The sequence below is a fragment of the Musca vetustissima genome, unplaced genomic scaffold, assembly GCF_032173495.1.
Source record: "Musca vetustissima isolate MV318-11 ecotype Yass unplaced genomic scaffold, APGP_CSIRO_Mvet_v1 utg40348, whole genome shotgun sequence".
Lineage (NCBI taxonomy): Eukaryota > Metazoa > Arthropoda > Insecta > Diptera > Muscidae > Musca > Musca vetustissima.
The window spans coordinates 83,357-103,522 of record NW_026874412.1 but is presented as its reverse complement, the minus strand read 5'-3'; the positions used below and the strand labels follow the sequence as shown (position 1 = coordinate 103,522).

Genomic DNA, 20,166 nt, shown 5'->3' with positions numbered 1-20,166 from the left:
ATATTTCTGTATTTTTAAATTTATTTCAATATTATCAAGAAGCGAAAACGAATCGGCAAATATAAATATGGAAAATAAAAACAACAACAGCAGTAGTGTTAAATCCTCAGAGTAAAACATATAAAAGACGTGCAGTTCAGTTGGTTTTATTCCCCATTTTTATGTAACTCTGAACGCGTCGAAAAGGGGGGAATGTTGAATGGTGGCGACGGCGGCAGCGGTGGCGACAATAAAAAAGCAACGCAGAATAAAAATTATTGAACTGTGACCCGTTATAATAATAACTATAATAAATCTTTATGAACACATAGAGGACGATGACGACGACAACAAGAAGAACAACAACCGCCACGACCTACGATGGCGACCACGACGACGATATATCGATACTACTGCAGAAAAGTGATAATAACAATTTATTGCAAATGTGTGTGTGTGCGTGTATGTGTTAGTATTTGCGTAACAGAAAGACGAAGTAGTAGTGTAGTACTGTCATTGCCACAGTTAATGTTGTTGTTGCAGCTTCTGCTTCAGTCTCTGGTATTATTGTTGCTGTTGTTGTTTGTGATTCTTTTACAACACTTCTCAATGTTGCTGAATGAACGAATAAATGGACAAGTGAAAAGCAACAACAACAACGGAGAAGTGAAGAGGACAATGAAACACCCAGAAAAATCGAAAGAACTTTTCTCGTTTATATCGCATACAAATACAAAGTATGAAATGAAAAAAAAACAGCATCGGACAAGGAAAACAAAAAATATAACTAACCGCTGCACGTATTCATAGTTGTACGCCCGGCTGTCTGTCCTCGATTTCTGTACTCATAGTTCATGCACAAATGACAAAAACTTCAACTTCAATTGGCAATGACAACAAGAAACCAACTACAACAACAGCAGCAGGAGCATAATAATAATGAAATGACAACCATCACACAATCAAACCGGAGTAAAAAGGAATATGGAAGAGGGAAGCGAAGAGGAGAATATAAGGTAACTGGACAAAAACACAACAGCAACAACAAAATTAATATAAGCATAGCCATGCAACCAGACCGTTCAGCCAGCCAGCCATTCAGTCCGTCACACAGGCTAAAATGAAAAACAGCAACAGCACAACAACAACATTGCACTGCAACATCAGTTCCAGGATAAACGAAGAGTAAAAAAAAACAAACTTCTAGATATAAGGATAAAGAAGAAAAACACCACAACACACATCATAAAAATGAACAATGACAGGTTAATAGCAAATAAATGAAAGCTCAAAAGGGGAGCTTGAGAGATTCTTTTTTTGCTCTATGTTCGTTAGAATTATCTATTGACAGCAAGTCATCGCTTTTGTGGTTTTTTGAGAGAGAGAAAGATCAGATTTATATATGGACAGGAGGTCTTTTTGTGTTACTGCAAAATTTCTATGCTTTTCGTGTCCATTTGTCTGTGGACACGGAAATTCCAATGGATTATGAAAAACAAAGCCCTTCATGTTAAAAAAGGTCACAAGGAAATTGAAAAGCGTTTAATGGGTTGATGTGGGAGGAGGAGTATAGAAAATCAGATAGTTTGAATATCATTATTTTATAAAAATATGATGCGGTATTTATAGATAATATATAGAAGCTATGCTGGACAATAAGATACCTTCCTATAGATCTAGAAGAGCAATTCATTTTAGCAAAGATGTAAAAAAATGTTCTGAGAAAACTTAGCTGTGGTGTCAATTCCTTATACGGGGGCTACATCATAATGTGGAACATTAACCATCAATTGTGTTTGCGAAATACCTTAAAATCGACTTTTGCAATATCGACTTTCGATTTTCTTCATAAATACATAGTTTTTTATCACAAAGCTCAAATTGCCCAAAAAGTGCACTTTCCGGAACTTAACTTTATCTTTTTAGTCGATTTTGCATAAGTCAGTAAAAATCGAAAATCGATTTTGAACTGCTTTGACAAAATCGAAAGATCGAAAAGTCGACTTTTTAGTCAAAGGCAATAATCGAAAATAATCGTTTTTTTTTTCAAAAAGACAAATATGAAGTTGTAGATGCAGGCAAATAATTAGACTGTTGTAGTTTTGTTGTTGTTTTTAGCAACACCAACAAACTCGTTGTGTGCATTTGTCGCGATGTGACAACACACAACAATGGGAAAGGTATGGTATTGCTGTAAATCCCATGTTAACCTCGAAGTGAGGCACCAGCGAAATTCTCATGCAGGTTATTTCATTGGTCAGCTAAGTACTTTGCTTTGTTACAAGAGATATTTGGGTATGAAAGGTTTTTTGTATAGAAGCAATAGCTTCTGGGGAGAATATCCCAACGAAAAGCTAAGAGAACTGATGAGGATCAGTGGCGTGTTCCGAAACTATAATCTTCCCTGCCTTGCACCTTGGCAATCAATACCATACATTCCCAACTAATAGTTGATTTTTATAAAAACAACAAACTGGTATTCAGCCTGACTATTTACAAAAACAAAAAAGTAATAGAAAATCTTTATAGGATGTTCAGACACAGAAACCTTTAAAATAGAGTCTAGCTATAAAAATCCTGTATAAGGATTTCTATGTATAATATTTATAAAAAAGGCTTTACAGTTACCAGAGACCTCTACCAGATATCCTTCTGTTGAAGACCCCTGCAAGGGATTCCAGCTATAAAGTCGCCTAGGTACAGAAGAACTGAATAAGGACCTGTATAAGGTATTCTAGCTATAAACATTCCGGTCATATTAATCTATTAAATTTCTTCTATTTATAGATAATCTGTATAAGTTCCCCCAGATGTTGAAGACCTGTGGAAGGAATTCCAGATATAGAAGGCCTAAATATAGTCGTCTAAGTACAGGAGAACTGAAAAAGGACCTGTATAAGGCCTTCCAGGTATAAATGTCCGGTATAAGACCTTATAGTTATACGAGACCTCCATGAGATATGCATCAGTTTAAGTTTTTAAGACTTCTAGTAGATATGCATCTGTGTAAGATTTTCGATGTATAGATAACCTGTATAAGTTCTACAATATGTAAATGACCTCAGTAAGGTATTCCAGCTATAGGAGGCTTCTATAAGGTGGTCTAGATGTAGAAGAACCGAATAAGGCATTCTAGCTATCGAGAGAAACATTTTTAAAATCTTCTAACTTCTTCTAGTAATGAAGTTTTTGGAATCGCTCTTGGCCCTTTGGGCTAAGTTATCGTTTATGAAATAAAATTGAATGGAATATGGCCTGTATAAGAATTTTTGAGCTATGACTTGTTCAAGGTTAGAATACATGATTCCAGTCTTTGATGTTCTCTAAAATTAATGTTATCTATAAGAGTAGATCTCTGGAAGTTTTGTTAAGTTTTGACGACTTCTGAGAGGCATTCAATCTATAGTACATATTTCTATAATCTTTAATTATAAAATACCACTTTGAGGGTCTCCGAAAGGTGTTTTATTTAAGGAAGGTATCTGGAAGGGTTTTTATGATTAGAAGACTTCTCACAGACTTGTATAAGGTAATGCTATCTGTAAGAGAAGCTCTCTGGAAGTGTTCCTCTCAAAGTTATTTTGTCTATAAGATTAGATCTCTGGAAGGTTTTTAAGTTTTTCCGACTTCTGAGAGGTATTCAATCTATAGAAGACATTTGAATAGTTTTTTTATGGTAAAATACCACTTTGAGGGTATCCGAAATGTATTTAATTTATGAAAGATCTCTGGAAGGGTTCCTAAGACTTCTCAGAGACTTGAGGGTCTGAAAGTTAATCAGTCTATAAGAGAAGATCTCTGGAAGTTTTCCTTTGTTTGCAATACTTCTGAACGATATTCAGTCTATAGAAGACATTTGAAAAGTTTTCTAATTGTAGAATACCTCTGAAAGATAGTATTTTTAAAGAGAACTACTGAAAGGTAGTCTTTTTAAAGAAAGTCTCTTAGAAGTTCACTTACTGTTTATCAGTCAAAAGTGAAAGTTTTTTGAAGACCTCCGTATGAAATCTCAGCCGTAGAGGATTACTGAAAGGCTTTCTATCTATTATCTAATCTAATTCTAAAACGTCATCTATCCGTTTCTATGGCTGACGTAGAATGGAAAAGAACAGGTACCAGGTATTGGGAATGTCTCTATAGTTAGTAGGTCAGGCGAAGAACGTCGTCTTTGCCGTTGAAAATATCTTCTATCTCTTTTTGGTTAGAATTTTCGGCAATAGAGCACCTCATTGCGTACTTTTGGGGATGGAAATTAGTACAGGACAAAAATTTCAGGATGAATAAAATTAAGACGAACAAGGCTCATAAGGACTCGAGATAAAAGGAGGATATGTTTTATTCCGCATTCCAATAGACTAAATATATGACATCTCAAATGAGAGCCACAAACACAGGTTGGCATTTTTTTCTTACTTATTAAAATAATTGGCAAGTGCTCTCTTCGCCCTACAGATCTTAACATAATGTACCAAATGTCTATGTATTTTAGACTATGACATGGCCTTCTCTCAGATCCGATGAAGAACCCTTGAGATGGAAAAGAAAGTGTTTTATTTGTGAAGACCTCAGACAACGAAAAAAATTTTTTGTAAGTCTATTGCCACTGGGAATTTCGCCTAGATTGTTTCCTTATTTATAGGACGTGCAAATAATTCTTCTATTTACTCATTCTCAAGCCTAGCACACATTCTCACCCTTCATTAATTAAGAAGCTACACAACACAATTTTTATATTTTCAAAATTCCCGCTCTCCTCCTACGCAGCCAATTAATTGAGTACATATATACTAAGTAAAAACATATCTTAGGGATTAACTACTTAAAATCTCTTAATGATAGTGTTACCGCAAACAAATCACCACTGTTGGGTCAAATGTTTATGCCTAGGATTATATACGATATGTATAGGCTGTACAGCATGAATTCAATAAAGCAACAAATATCAACAAACACACACACACACACAAATATCTAAATATTCTATATAAGACTATAAGTTTTCTGGCTTTAATATATAACACTCACACGTACACATGGTAATAGCTCCCAAAATTTGTTTCATGGCCTAAACCAATTGATAAATAGTCCACACACATTAAGCCTCCATAGTAGAATAATGAACAATAAAGTCAAAACGTACAGAGAGAAAAAAATACAAGGAAAGAGAAATATATTAGGACTTACTATTAAAGACCACATGTAGCTGCTGTAAGTTATGTACTATGAATTTCTGGCCTACAATACAACCACACCAACGCTAACAAACAGAACGACGAACAACGTTTCCACTGTGTGTGTGTGTGTGGATGTAGATGGTTTGCTTGGTAATAATCTGCTGCCGTTTCCACTATGAACAGAAAAATTATAGGAAACGAAAAACTAAATGCTGTCAAATTGTTTACAGTCACGGGATAGGAAAGGAATGGAAATGAAAGACATTCCGAAAAATTGTGGAAGCGTGGGAGTATTGCATTTGCCAAAAAAGAACAAGAGAATTTTTTTAATGCAATGGAAAAATTCTTTAAAATCACGAAAAATATAGAAGTTATTGGGATAAATTTTCTTCTATCATTCAAATATGCGCAACCACTTTTTGTCTGTAAAGACATGTGCCGAAAGGGGCCTGTGACATAAAAATAACCAGAACAAGTAAGGAAAGTAGTCAAGTCGGACGGGACCGACTATAAGATACCCTCCACCACTTTGGGTATCTTCAACAGATGGAATCCTAACAGACGTAGCATTTTTGAAGGACAATTAAAATGAAATTAAACATGTCATTCTGCAACCTACATTAAATTTTGGTCAGATATAGAGTTGTTTCTTACATTGGGACATAATCGTGTAAATAAATTTAAAGCAAAATATCGAAATCTAATCCGATTTCATCGAAACTTGTCACATGTTAGGTTACACTTATTTCAGTATGTTTTGTGCATTAAACATTTTGTATACTGATCTTGTATAAAGACAAAATTTGTGCTATACCAGTTTATTTTATATAGTTTGAACCGAGAAATTCTACACACATTTCTGTACAGATAGGAAATGCCTGCAAAATTTGTGCAAATCGAACTTGAAAATTGACATTGGTGAAATTGACATTGAGGCCCTCAAAACTATATATGGGGCTATTCAACATCTAAACAAATTTTCTACGAAACTCAACACATTATGATAGGGTAGGATATAATATTTAAAAAATCCCCGCCTATCATTGGGTCTTTGGTACACCATTTATATAAAATCAGACGAAAATATATATATATATATATATGGGAGCTATATCTAAATCTGAACCGATTTTCACGAAATCACACATCATTCTTGACTTAATTCTGTACGCCCGAAACTATATGGGGGATATATCTAAATCTGAACGGATTTTCACGAAACTTTGCACACATCATTCTAGACTTAATTCAATACGCTATGCCAAATTTACAAATCGAAAGATATATAGGGACCTTGGTACACCATTTACCTTATTCAATAGGGTTCGTCCTTGGGCCAAACAAATGAGCTGTGCCAAATTTCATCCAATTTGGATAATAAATGCGACCTGTAATTTGTTTACAATTTAACATGGACAGACGGACGGACATGCATAAATCGACTCAGAAAGAGATTCTATGCATATTCTCAAAAGGAACCATGGGTCTATCTCGATTATTTTTGCCTGTTACAAACATATGCACAAAGACATAATACCCTGTACCACAGTGTGGTGAAGGGTATAAATATACGCTATGATAGACTTCGAAAAAATATTTAAAAAAATCTACACCTATGATAGGCTTTGAAAAATATTGTTAAAAAAAACGAGACTTAGGATAGGCTTGGAAAAATATTATTTAAAAAATTCCCGCCTATGATAGGTTTGGAAAAATATTATTTAAACCAGTGAGCGGAGCAGTATAGTCGGACGGGACCGACCATATAATACCCTACACAACTTTCACGAAAATCTAACTTTGCGTTATTTGCACCATCTTGAAACCTGACTAAAGATCAACATATATTACTAATATTTAGTAGACGAGGGCTGTAGTTGTCCAGATTCACTTTACCGTGGGTTATGTTGTGATGTTGGGCTTTCGATTGTGGCCTATAGATCGACTCAAAAAAAAAAATGTTAAGTTTTCGGTCCACTTCATCCCAAAATTAATATCTGATCATCACCGAAAGTTATAGCCGTTGTCCTTGACTGGAATCTCTTGGAAATTTTAAAAGCGATCTGCGCTATATTTCCGCCCTCTAATGTGGTTTTGGGTTACTAAAAATGTCTGAATACTTAAGCACCTTTAAATATTGAAGTGCAGCTCCCACATCTGAGTACATACGACCTCTTGAACATACTATGAACTTTTTGGGTCTAGGTCCTTCAGGGGAAAATATCTACGCCATAGAATACAATTTTTTTCATTTTTCACACAAAAGTCAGGGTTCATTTGACCCGCTAAATATTGACCGATCTTTATCAAAACAGGCATGTTTATTCTTTGGCCCGATCCCCTTTTCCATGCAAAAATTCGCGGTGTTTGGGCCATAATTGCGGCATCTGGAGCGATCAGAAAATCAGACAAAAATAAAGTATTTGGTCGATTTCATCACCTAAATATTAAGCGATATTTTCCAAAAACAATAGGGGTCTTCATTGGCCAGAACCTATTCTACATGCAAAATTTTGTGAAGATTGGTCCATAACTGTGGCCTGTATCGTGTTTACAAATTATAATGGACAGACGGACGGACACACATATCTAGATCGACTCAGCTAGTCGAGATATGACGATCGGTATAGTTAAAGGTGGGTCTAGGACCAATATTTCGAGGCGTTACAAACTTTTGGGGCTGCACAAAGCTATAATACCCTGACAACATAGTTGTGTAGGGTATAAAAATCCACGCCTATTATAGGCTTGAAAAAAAATTTTGTAAAAACTCTGCGCCTATGATAGGCTGGGAAAAAAATTATTTAAAAAATCCACGCCTATGATAGGCTCGAAAAAAATATTATTATATGATAAAAAAATATTTCGAGGTGTTCCAAACGGAAATTTAATAATTAATATCTTTCTACATTGATTAATTTATAAATCTATTAAAGATTTTTTCTTTATTTTTTTCACATTCGAAATATGACCTTAACTTCTGTTCTTTATTCATTCACATATTGCATGTTTAAAGCCGGCACAAATTGACTTGCCATGAATTACAACCGAAAATTTCTTTTTTCAAATAACAACAAATATTAATAGGTTGGACATTTCCGCACAAATGACAATAATAAATGCCAACAACAACACCAACAATGACGACGACGACGAAAATGACAACAACCACAACACCATTACTACCACCATCATTAAAGCTGGCACGAAGGAAAAAAACAAACAAACCAGCCAACCAACAACCATGGTAAAGAAAGCGAATATATGTTTGGCCGAACACAGGAGGGAAAATTGAAAAAAACGAAATCTGCCAAGAGGAACTGAACTTAATGGCAACAATAATGATAATGACACAATGGTAAAACGACGACGATGGCGGTGACAATAACGAAGAAAACGCATATCGTGGTTGGTTAGTATAAACGACGATGTTGCTTTTACTGTCGCTAATACGGATACGGATGCTGTGCTGATGATGTTGATGGTCTTTTTGGTGTTTTGTGTGTGTGTGAGAGTTGGGGAGGGCAAAATTATATATCAGAAACGTTGGTTTGTGCAATGTCTTTTAATACGACCGACACAAATAAGCAAGCGAACGGCAAACCATGGGTATGCGACGTCGATGGCGGCATTGTCATTTTCGCCGTGCAGTAAAACCCATCGTGGAGAGTTACAGAGATCGTTACAAAAACAAAAAACAACAACTGAACACAAAAGCTTTGTGATTAAATGCACTGGGCCCACCAACGCAATTTCCAGCAAAACACTTGGGCACACAAATACTCACACACACACACACTGAGACACTTTTATTTATAGCAATAATGCAATGGAGGCAAACATATCATGGGGTCTTTTAAAACTACTGGCTGGCGGGCAGCAGCAGATATACCTACCAATATCATCATTCCCGGCAAATGTTAATGGACGAACACACTCCCGCACACACACACACATACACATGAATTGTGGCTAACAGAAAAAATTATCCCAACACCCACACGTACACATTCCCACATCTTAAGTATTATCAGCAACAGTGAAGAATTGTTGGGTGCAGATGGAGGGCGTTGATATACTACTGCACACTAAGGCACACACACACTTACAACAGCACAAATAGGAAAAGGAATTAAAGGACATTTAGTTGCTCGAATGTGCAAATAATGAAGAAGATTAGTTTAGTACAAAAGAAAAATAATGGAAGAGAAATTACAAAAACAACAACAATGGCATACAATGGGAAACAAAAATAAGAAAAATTGTAGAACATGTTTTCTTTTGCCATAGAGCTGCAAACTATTCAATGAAGCTCCAAGCAAACATCCAACCATAGTATAACATATTGTTTGTTAGTCAATCCTATAAATCAGTTAAATCAATTGGCCTTAAAGTCAAGGATGCCTTGCGGGTTTTCTTTTGGTATAAGCAAAAATTAAATATATTATATCTATTCCATACATTTTTTGTTTCAGTTTTTGCTGCAGAACAAATTGTCTGGATTATAAAATTTTTCTGAGAAAAGATGGTCATGGAATGTATGAGATTGTTATAAGTAGCTTAATATGTGATTTTAAAGAAAATATGTAAGAGTATTAATTAGTGGTTTTAAAGAAAATGGACTAAATTTCATTATATCATATATAGTGTATTTGTATGTGTATGTATGTAACAGGCAGACGGAAACACTCTAAGCACATAAATGCTTCAGGATTATACTAAGAATCACTTTCAGAGTCCATTTATACATGTCTGTCGGACAATATATTTTTGTAAAAAGAGTATGTTATCCAATTAAGGTGTGTTACGGCCATTTTTCGCAACAAGGACGAACCTTGCATAAATTTATTAGAATCGATTTAGATATAGCACTTATATTCCCTCCAACGTCCACCAAAGACACTATGTATGTCCGACAGACACGAAATTATACATACGATACCGATTACAGTCTAAAAGTACATGTGTCAAATTTGGTTCAAATCGGTAAAATAGCTCCCATATATAATTACGTCCGATACTTCGAAAACACAGTCTATCAAATTGTCAGGGAACCGTGGGTCATATATGATTTATATCGGATCTTACTGATACATCAACGAATCTATGTTTGTCCGAGTGATTTTGAATTTTGCATTGGGCGCCGATTTGAGTTCAGAATAATCAGTATGAAGTTTTATTTTCATCGGTTCAGATGTTGCACCATATATCTAACGTATATTATATTTATACCCTACTATGCTCTTAGGGTATTACAGTTTTGTGTGGCCCCAGAATTTCTAATGCCGCGAACCATTGGTCATCGACCCATCTTTTAGTAAGCCGATCATCATATATCGACTAGCTGAGTCGATCTAGACATGTGTATCCATCCGTCGGTCCATTATAATTTCAAACACGACATAAGCTACGTGACCAATGGTCATGAAATTTTGCATATAGGACTAATATTTGGAGGATGGTTTTCTGGTCGCTTTATGATGTGAACATAACAAAAGTTTACACAGAGAATGGGGTCTGATCATGGAATAAGATAACGGTTTTGATGAAGATAAGTCAACATTAAGCGGGTAAAATGGACACAGGACATAGACCAGAGAAGTTGATAGTATATCCAAGAGGAGTAGTTGACCTTTAAACTGATACCAAGAATATAGTTGTATGTACTAGGGTGTGGGAGATTTCCTTTAATACCTACAGGCGTCTAAGAATTCTGATATAGTTCGGTATTAACATTACCGCACTAGAGGTCGGCCATGAAATTTTGCATGAGGTTTAGTCAAGGACGGCGCATATACACTTTTATGATGATCAGATGATATTTTGGGAATGAAATAGACCAAAACCTTTTTTTGTATGGCTAGTATCTTGCCAGCTGTTTTGATAGGGCTGTTTTGATAATGATCGGTCAATCTTCAGACTTTTCTGTGTAAAATTAAAAAAAATAATCATATGGCTAAAATGTTCACTCAGAAAAAAAAATGATTGGGAAAAGATTTCAGGGTAAGAAAGAGGAGCTGTCGACAGCTCCTCTTTCTTACCCTGAAATCTTGCGGGTTTTTCTTTTGGTATAAGGCAAAAATTAAATATATTATGTCTATTCCATACATTTTTTGTTTCAGTTTTTGCTGCAGAACAAATTGTCTGGATTATAAAATTTTTCTGAGAAAAGATGGTCATGGAATGTATGAGATTGTTATAAGTAGCTTAATATGTGATTTTAAAGAAAATATGTAAGAGTATTAATTAGTGGTTTTAAAGAAAATGGACTAAATTTCATTATATCATATATAGTGTATTTGTATGTGTATGTATGTAACAGGCAGACGGAAACACTATAAACACATAAATGCTTCAGGATTATACTGAGAATCACTTTCAGAGTCCATTTACAAATGTCTGTCGGACCATGAATGTTTGTAAAAAGAGTATGTTATCCAATTAAGGTGTGGTACGGCTCATTTGTTCGCAACAAGGACGAACCTTGCATAAATTTATTAGAATCGATTTAGATATAGCACTTATATTCCCTCCAACGTCCACCAAAGACACTATGTATGTCCGACAGACACGAAATTATACATACGATACCGATTACAGTCTAAAAGTACATGTGTCAAATTTGGTTCAAATCGGTAAAATAGCTCCCATATATAATTACGTCCGATACTTCGAAAACACAGTCTATCAAATTGTCAGGGAACCGTGGGTCATATATGATTTATATCGGATCTTACTGATACATCAACGAATCTATGTTTGTCCGAGTGATTTTGAATTTTGCATTGGGCGCCGATTTGAGTTCAGAATAATCAGTATGAAGTTTTATTTTCATCGGTTCAGATGTTGCACCATATATCTAACGTATATTATATTTATACCCTACTATGCTCTTAGGGTATTACAGTTTTGTGTGGCCCCAGAATTTCTAATGCCGCGAACCATTGGTCATCGACCCATCTTTTAGTAAGCCGATCATCATATATCGACTAGCTGAGTCGATCTAGACATGTGTATCCATCCGTCGGTCCATTATAATTTCAAACACGACATAAGCTACGTGACCAATGGTCATGAAATTTTGCATATAGGACTAATATTTGGAGGATGGTTTTCTGGTCGCTTTAGAGACCAGAATTATGATGTGAACATAACAAAAGTTTACACAGAGAATGGGGTCTGATCATGGAATAAGATAACGGTTTTGATGAAGATAAGTCAACATTAAGCGGGTAAAAAGGACTCAGGACATAGACCTGAGAAGTTGATAGTATATCCAAGAGGAGTAGTTGACCTTTAAATTGATACCAAGTATATTGTTGTATGTACTCGGGTGTGGGGGTTTTCCTTTAATACCTACAGGCGTCTAAGAATTCTGATATAGTTCGGTATTAACATTACCGCACTAGAGGTCGGCCATGAAATTTTGCATGAGGTTTAGTCAAGGACGGCGCATATACACTTTTATGATGATCAGATGATATTTTGGGAATGAAATATATAAAACCTTTTTTATATGGCTAGTATCTTGCCAGCTGTTTTGATAGGGCTGTTTTGATAATGATCGGTCAATCTTCAGACTTTTCTGTGTAAAATTAAAAAAAAATAATCATATGGCTAAAATGTTCACTCAGAAAAAAAAATGATTGGGAAAAGATTTCAGGGTAAGAAAGAGGAGCTGTCGACATCTAATCCTTCACGAGAGTGCAAATATCATGAATTATTGCCTATGTTCAGAATATAGTTGTTCCAGCTATATTGCTGCGCTCACTGGTTTTAGGTTTTAAGTTTAGAAACTTCGACATGGACAAAAAAAAAAACATATCTGTAAGAATTGTTCCGTATATAAAGGCAGAAGGTGTTTTATACACAGATCATTAGAAGAAAGTGTTCTAGCTTTAGAATAACTGCAGGCTGTCATACTTCATCAGAAGGCCGGAGAAAACCTACAAAAGGTAGAGTACATTACTTTACGTGTTCAGGGGAATGTTTTTCTCCTGCAGAGTCGAAAAAGTGTTTTTGTTAATAACATGCCATCTATAAAATATCTGCAAAATATGTTCATACAAAGATATCATATGTATAAGATCTGTAGCTGGTCTTATGTTTAACAGAAGTTCGTAGAACACGTGCGAAAGTTAATGGATCAATAGAAGGCATAGTAAAATTTTTTGGATATATCGACGATCTTCAGAGGTTATTTAAGGGGACACCCCATTCTCGGTGTCAAAAAAAATGTTGATTTAATTCGGATCTACTCTAATTCTAGAATATCCCTACAAAATTTCAAGTGAAAATCTCAACAACTCTTGATATAGCCGATTTATTGTGTCAGCATCAAGTGGCGGCAAGATTGATTCTCAAACTTTAAACGCATTTTTCTCAAATCGAATGGCGGGCACGATAACTCAAAAGCTAATAATCCAATCGGTTCCAAATTTTGACACGTTTCTCTGGGAGTGTATAGCTCTCATATGAACTAGGATAAAGCCAATCGATGAAGATCTTCCTTATTTTTTAGCTTAGTTTGTGGTGAAAAATAGGCGATTTTCCAAAACTATATATTTTCAAAGTTCCGTCATTTTGTTAATTGTTGTGCGAAGTCAATAATCCTTGTTCATACGAGAGCCAGACATGTACTTTTTCTAACACCGTTGGAATTTTCGAATTCCGATGTTCCAGTGAGGAGTTATCATGCCCGCCATCAAAAATAAAAAAAATTTTTTGTAAATAATTTTTCTTCTCTTTTAAATCTTCAATTATATATGTGCAAAGTTACAAACCTTAACAAGCATCGGTATTGATTTACCAGCCCATTGAAAATCTTGAAAAAGTAAAATCGAGAATGGGTTCCCTTAAGTAAATCGGTTTGTAGAATTGTCGGTATAGGTCCACTTTTTGATATGTTCCCTATATTTTCATTTCGAATACCTGTCAACATACCTATGGCGGAGGGTGTCCAAAGTTCTTTTCATTTTTTTATTTATAGATCTTTCCAGATGTGATACTAATGAGAGATAATACACACCAACCATTATGCGACGCGTTTCGCCTTTGGTTAGTCGGATCTTGACATATATTCGGTAACGTGGCTTACAAAGGCCGTTACTTAATATGTTACTTAATAATATCGAATTTATTGCGAAATTTCAACCAAGAATTAAATTCAACCGTATCAAGGTGTAGGCATTTGTCATCACACCAGAACATACCTTTCCGGAGTAGATTTTTCTAAGAGTGACAATTTTTTTTCATACTACCTGTAAAATTTTCTTGCATGGTGTACAACTAAGGCGCCGGGAAAAAAATTAAGAGGTAACATAGGAACCAGGGTTCCAATCCCAGCGGGGCTCCGTGATTCCGTAGAACTCTGCATATAAAAATCATGCTGAGAAAATATTGTGAATAAACACCATATTGTCGTTTTAAAGAAAATATTTTCAAATTCACGATTTTTCGTCTATTATTAACAACCAAAATATAATAAGATCAAAATCTATGTAATTACCTGTCATCCAAAATTTAACAAAAAACAAATTAATTATCTGCTCTTTAATTCCAAACAATGCCTACCTCTTCAATCCAAAAACAAAAAGCAACAACAACAACATCACAAAATGCCTTCAACCTGTGATGACAATTGTTATTACCAATTCGTTAAGCTTTTAATAATAATGTGATAAATAACTAATTTGTGTGGATGTGTGTGCGTTTGTTAACCAATAAAACGCTTTATATTGTTAATCAGGGGTGGTGGTATCGGCATTGGGGTGGTTAAAGCGCAAAAAAGACAAATGTCGCATGGCTTCTGCTGTCATTGTTAGGCATTCCTTTTGTTTAAATGATTAATTTGTTGATTTGGCGTATCCTCTTCAAAATATCACTAAATCAAATGAGTCAACCAACCCAACCGCCCGCCCCCTCAACAATCATTTGTTGTCGGCAACATTGCTAATTGTATTGAAAACGTTTAGCAAATTGTTGGGGTTTTTTTGTCCATCATTCCATGATGTTTTTTCTTAAATTATCATTTAAATTTTCGAAAAAAAAACCGTGAAAGGAAAAAAATCCGAAAAAAAGACGTAAGCATGTGACCATGTTTTACAATGTTGTTGATTATGCAAATTAAGAACTGGATATATATATATATATATACATATATTTCGGTATGTATTTTTGTGCTGCTCAACTTCCAATGAAATTTCCTTAAAGCTTTTTTTTGCTTGCTCGTCCACCGCCTGTGTCCTTGCAGTCTGACATTATTATTCTTATTTTTTTGTTCTTCTTTTGATTTCTATATTATTTTTGTTCTTTAGCAAAGCAAACAAAGAATCTTGCTTTCATCCTTATGATGATTTTGTTCCTTTTCTGTCGTCGTCGTCTTCGTTTGTCGTTGTCGGTTTTTTTTTCATTTTTATTTATTTTTTTTTTTTTTTTGGAAATGTGGCATGTCGTACAAAAAAAAGGTTTACTTCGTTATACGTTTGTGTGGCTGTGTAGGAGTACCTATACACCGCTCCCGATTAACATTTCAAGACGTAACGAAAGCAAAACAAAATACAAAATTGTCAAACAAACAAAAAAAGCGAATCCAAAGCATAAAACAAATGTCCTTAAGGACAATGACTGATTTTGTTACGAAATGTTTTCATTTTCCTACAAATTGTTCGTCTTTTTTTCATTTTTTGTATTTTGAGAAAAAAAAATCCGTCATGTATTTACAAAATCTATGTATTTCATAGTATTTTATTTGGATTTGTGTAGATTCCTTTAAATGTCTGCTTGTGGCATTTCTATGTTATCTTTGTTATCAAACGAACAAAAATAAAGACCTGCTTCTAGGAGTCTATGAATATTTTAAATTTATCTTTTATTTTGTTTTTGGCCTCAAGTCTGTGCTGCAGACGGTGCTATTTAAAATTAAAGAATCCATACATGTCCTGAATACGTATTGCGTTCACGGGAATTTCTCTGAAACGCAAAGAGCATTAACAGAGAGAATTATTAACATTCGATAAGGTTACCAACACGTGATGATTGTTTGCCGGTGTTTTATTTTTCGTTCTTTTATTTTTCTTTGTGTTGCGAAATATATTAAAGCATTTGATTTTCTTAGAATTCTATTGAATGAATGAAAAAATTAATGAATGGCTTTGGTTGTGAATGAAAATATTAAAGTTTGAGTTTCTGTGCCATTGTTCGCATTAAAAAAACCTAAAATAATTTTAAAATTCTATAATCACATCTATAACTATATGACTGAAGTGGAAAAATTAGGCAAAATTGGATAATATAGAACTTGTATTAGAGATCATAACAAACACGGGCAGAGAAATTTTTGTTATTATGTTGGTATTAGATAAGGGTCTTTTCTGTGGTCTTTCGTTTTCATAGAAAATAGAAAACCTTCTCGCAGACAATTTATAAGTTGGACTCATATATATGGGCTCAACCCGAGTTTGAACATTACATGAGGTGTTCATCATGATGGAGGGTATAAAAGTTCACCATAGTCGATGTTACGACGTTTTTATTTATTTCAAAAAATGATTCGAAAGCCTCAGAAAAATTGGGTACTTTTGAGCACCATTTAATGAAATTAGATAGGAAGCTTCATATAAAATTAAGACAACTAACCAATAAAATTTGCACACGTCATTCTATGATTCGCATTTATAGACGGATGATCTGACAGACCTAGCACTTTATTCATTTTCGACATAATTGGATCATAATTGGCCTATCAGTGGCCAACTCTTAGCAATATTTTAGGATAATAAAAAATAAGGGTATAAAAAGGTCGCATCATCCGAATTATAAAAAAAATAATTTTTTAACCCAATTCGATAGCCACAGCTAAATTTCGAGTTAATCGGCTAGAGGTAGCACTTTTAGACAACCATTTACATGAGATTTATTTAAAAATCAAATTAACACACGACAATTTAGACTCTCTTCTATGGCCTATGTAAAAAACTGCAGATCTGACTTCCGTAAAATTATGATATATAATTCATGCTACATTGGAGATAGATATTTATCTCCAATATGAGTATCATTCTGTACTAAATTCGGTAATAATTACTAGATTTTATAATGAGCCGAAATAAATAGTATATTGTGTGCATTTGAAATATAATTATAAAATGTTTTCAACCAAACCCAAGCCATTCTCGACTCAATTCGATATCTATAAAAAATTGCTGTTGATCGGACCGACACGCTCCATAAAATCGGAAAAATTATATACGGAAACTATATAAAAATTTGAACCATTTTAAAAGAATTTCGGAAACTTCGGTCTAATTTTACTTCGGTAACCTTTGCGAACTTTGATGTCAATGATAATGATAATAATGAACATGAGACCTGAGGGAACTATTTTTGAATACTATACCCAAATCTGAACCAATTTTCATGATTTCAATTGGTGTTATTTTTTGGCCCTAATAAATTGCCTATAAAATGTTTGACAGTTGCCAAACTTTATTCTCACATACAATCGCATGAAAATATTTATATGGAACCTATATTGAAATTGTGATCGATGTGTATCAATTTGAACAAGGCTTGTTCTTGCACCACATACCTGAGTTATATTTAATTTATTCACAAGTGAATACTTGATGTGATTTACATTCTTTTGCCAAAATAATATACCTTGATTATGACCAGAAGCTGAACGGAATTGTCATAGCATGTCAAAAGCTACGTATTTATCAGTTATACTTTTGCATACATCTTAAATATTTATTGTAATTTTGTAAAAGATGGATGAAAGTCTTCTTTTCCTAGTACTACTCAGCTAATATTGACATGTATGCAAGTTAATGTACTTATGTCTATATAAATTACAATATTATGTGTCCACTAAAACTATTCCTCTGAAAATTTTAAAAAATCGCTTCAATACCTACCAGCAATATGTAAAGAATATAAAATGATTTTTAGAGCCCTACAAAGTCATATAATTATTTAGAACAGTAACAAGCAAAATTTTTTAACTCAATTCTTAAAAAAATCTGGAGCTAATAATTTTTAATCAATTTGCTACTTTTCACTGTCTATTCATTGATATTTTACAGGGTTAATATTTCCTTTGGCGCACCTGACAGTATTTTTTGTGCCGAGATAGTAAATTGTTGTCCTCATTAATACTTGTCTCAAAACTCCTTGGTGTTTTTTTTTCAAATTTTGTTTCAAATATTCTGTGTTTCACCATAATTTCTTTACAGATTCCTTTTAACCAAATGCTTTATTCTCACTAAGTTTAGGCATTGTTGTTACAAATGATCACTTCATAATAACTCTGACAGTCTTTTTGTGCCAAGATAGCAAATTTTTCCCTTAGGTATTATTTGTCTCTAAGAAGACTGGATGGTAAAAATATATATTTTTTTCAAAGGACTCAATAATTTATGTTTCATCATAATTTCTATTCAGATACCTTTAATACATTTTTATTTATCTTTTTCAATATTTTGTTATTAACTAGCAATTCTAATAATTCCGATTATTTTATTTATGTATATCAATTATTTGTTTTATTTACTATGAAACAAATATTTATTAATTCTGGTGTCTCTCATTTGAAACATTACTGAGTTAACATAACACATAAATCAAATGAGCTTTACAACCGTGGCGTATACGCACCACTAATTTTATTTGACAAATATTCATACGCTCTAAAGAACTCTAACATCAATTAATAACAACAACAATAATCACTTGAATAGCTCAAATAATAATTTCCTCTTCTCACACTCACACAATCAACTCCTATTAAACAATAACCGTACGCTCCACAGTAGTCTCTTGCCAATTATAAACAGCAATAACAATGAATAAATCTCACAATTCGTTATTCTCACTCTCGCACAATTGTCTCTAACAAATCATTAATTTTAGGCTCTGTAGAGCACACATCACATCAACCAACAAATGATCACTTCACAATAACTCTCCCATAATTCCCTCATTTTTTACTCTCCCACAATACGAAAACATACGAAACACTTTCGCTCTCTCTCTCTACCGTCTTTGCACGAACTTACCTTGTTTGGGTGAAGCACTCAATGCCTGCTGTGGTGATTGTTGTTGCGAATGTATTTGATATTGTTGCTGTTGTGCGGCGGCAGCGGCCACAGCAACAGCCTGCTGTTGGGCAATGCATGCAGCAGCGGCTGCGGCGGCGGCAGCCTGTTGTTGCTGCTGTTGATGTTGTTGGGCAGCAGCCTGCTGTTGTTGTTGTACGGCCTGTTGTTGGGCGACAGCAGCGGCGGCTTGTTGTTGCTGCTGTTGTTGACTATTGGCCGACATTTGTTGTTGCTGCTGTGGTTGCTTGGTATTGCTCGCCTGTTGGTGTGATTGCTGTTGTTGCTGCTGCTGTTGCTGTTGGGCCGTTATATGCGTCTGATGTATGGCCAATAATTTAGTTTCATATGGTTTAGCATGTGGAGCACCAACTGATAGTGGCTGACTGCTGAGCGTCATTTGTGCTGTGGCTGGCATCATCAGTGTGGGCATTGCCAACATTTTTGCTTTTTGCGTTTGAGCTCGTTTACTTGGGTGGTTATGAAAAGGGATTGTGGGTACTCGTTTCGTTCTTACTTTGTGTTATGGGGGCTTCGCTTCGATGTTTTGATACTCGTGCTCTTACTCTTGCACTCTCTGCTCTCGGGTGTCGTGAATGATTCGTTTATTGTTGATGATTATTCACACTATTACGAAGTGCGACCAGCTGTATCAGTTAGTGTAGTTGTTGTATATTGGCCTCTCACTCACAAAAACTCTATGAGTGTTCTATGTGTGTGTGTGTGGGTTCTGGTATGTTTACCTCAATAGATTCACTTGAATGGCGGATGTATAAGCTTTGTTTCACAGAGATGAATGAAATCCGGCTGCTGCTGCTCTTGTGATGATGATGGGTAGGATGTTATGCTACAATGCCTTGTTTCTGTTGCTACCACCGCTGTTGTTGTTGTTATCGTTTTTGTTGCTTTTACCTTTT

General features: G+C 34.7%; 1 protein-coding gene across 1 annotated transcript in view; it reads right to left on the bottom strand.

Annotated features, from left to right (window-relative positions):
- Nucleotides 1–19,718, bottom strand: part of LOC133333649 (serum response factor homolog A-like) — a 40,583-nt gene extending 20,865 nt beyond the window's left edge. Inside the window, exon 1 of the mRNA XM_061541944.1 lies at nucleotides 19,211–19,718. Within this exon, the coding sequence (XP_061397928.1) occupies nucleotides 19,211–19,691 (481 nt within the window). The 5' untranslated portion in view covers nucleotides 19,692–19,718. The remainder of the gene's footprint in view (nucleotides 1–19,210) is intronic.
- Nucleotides 19,719–20,166: the final 448 nt, after the last annotated feature.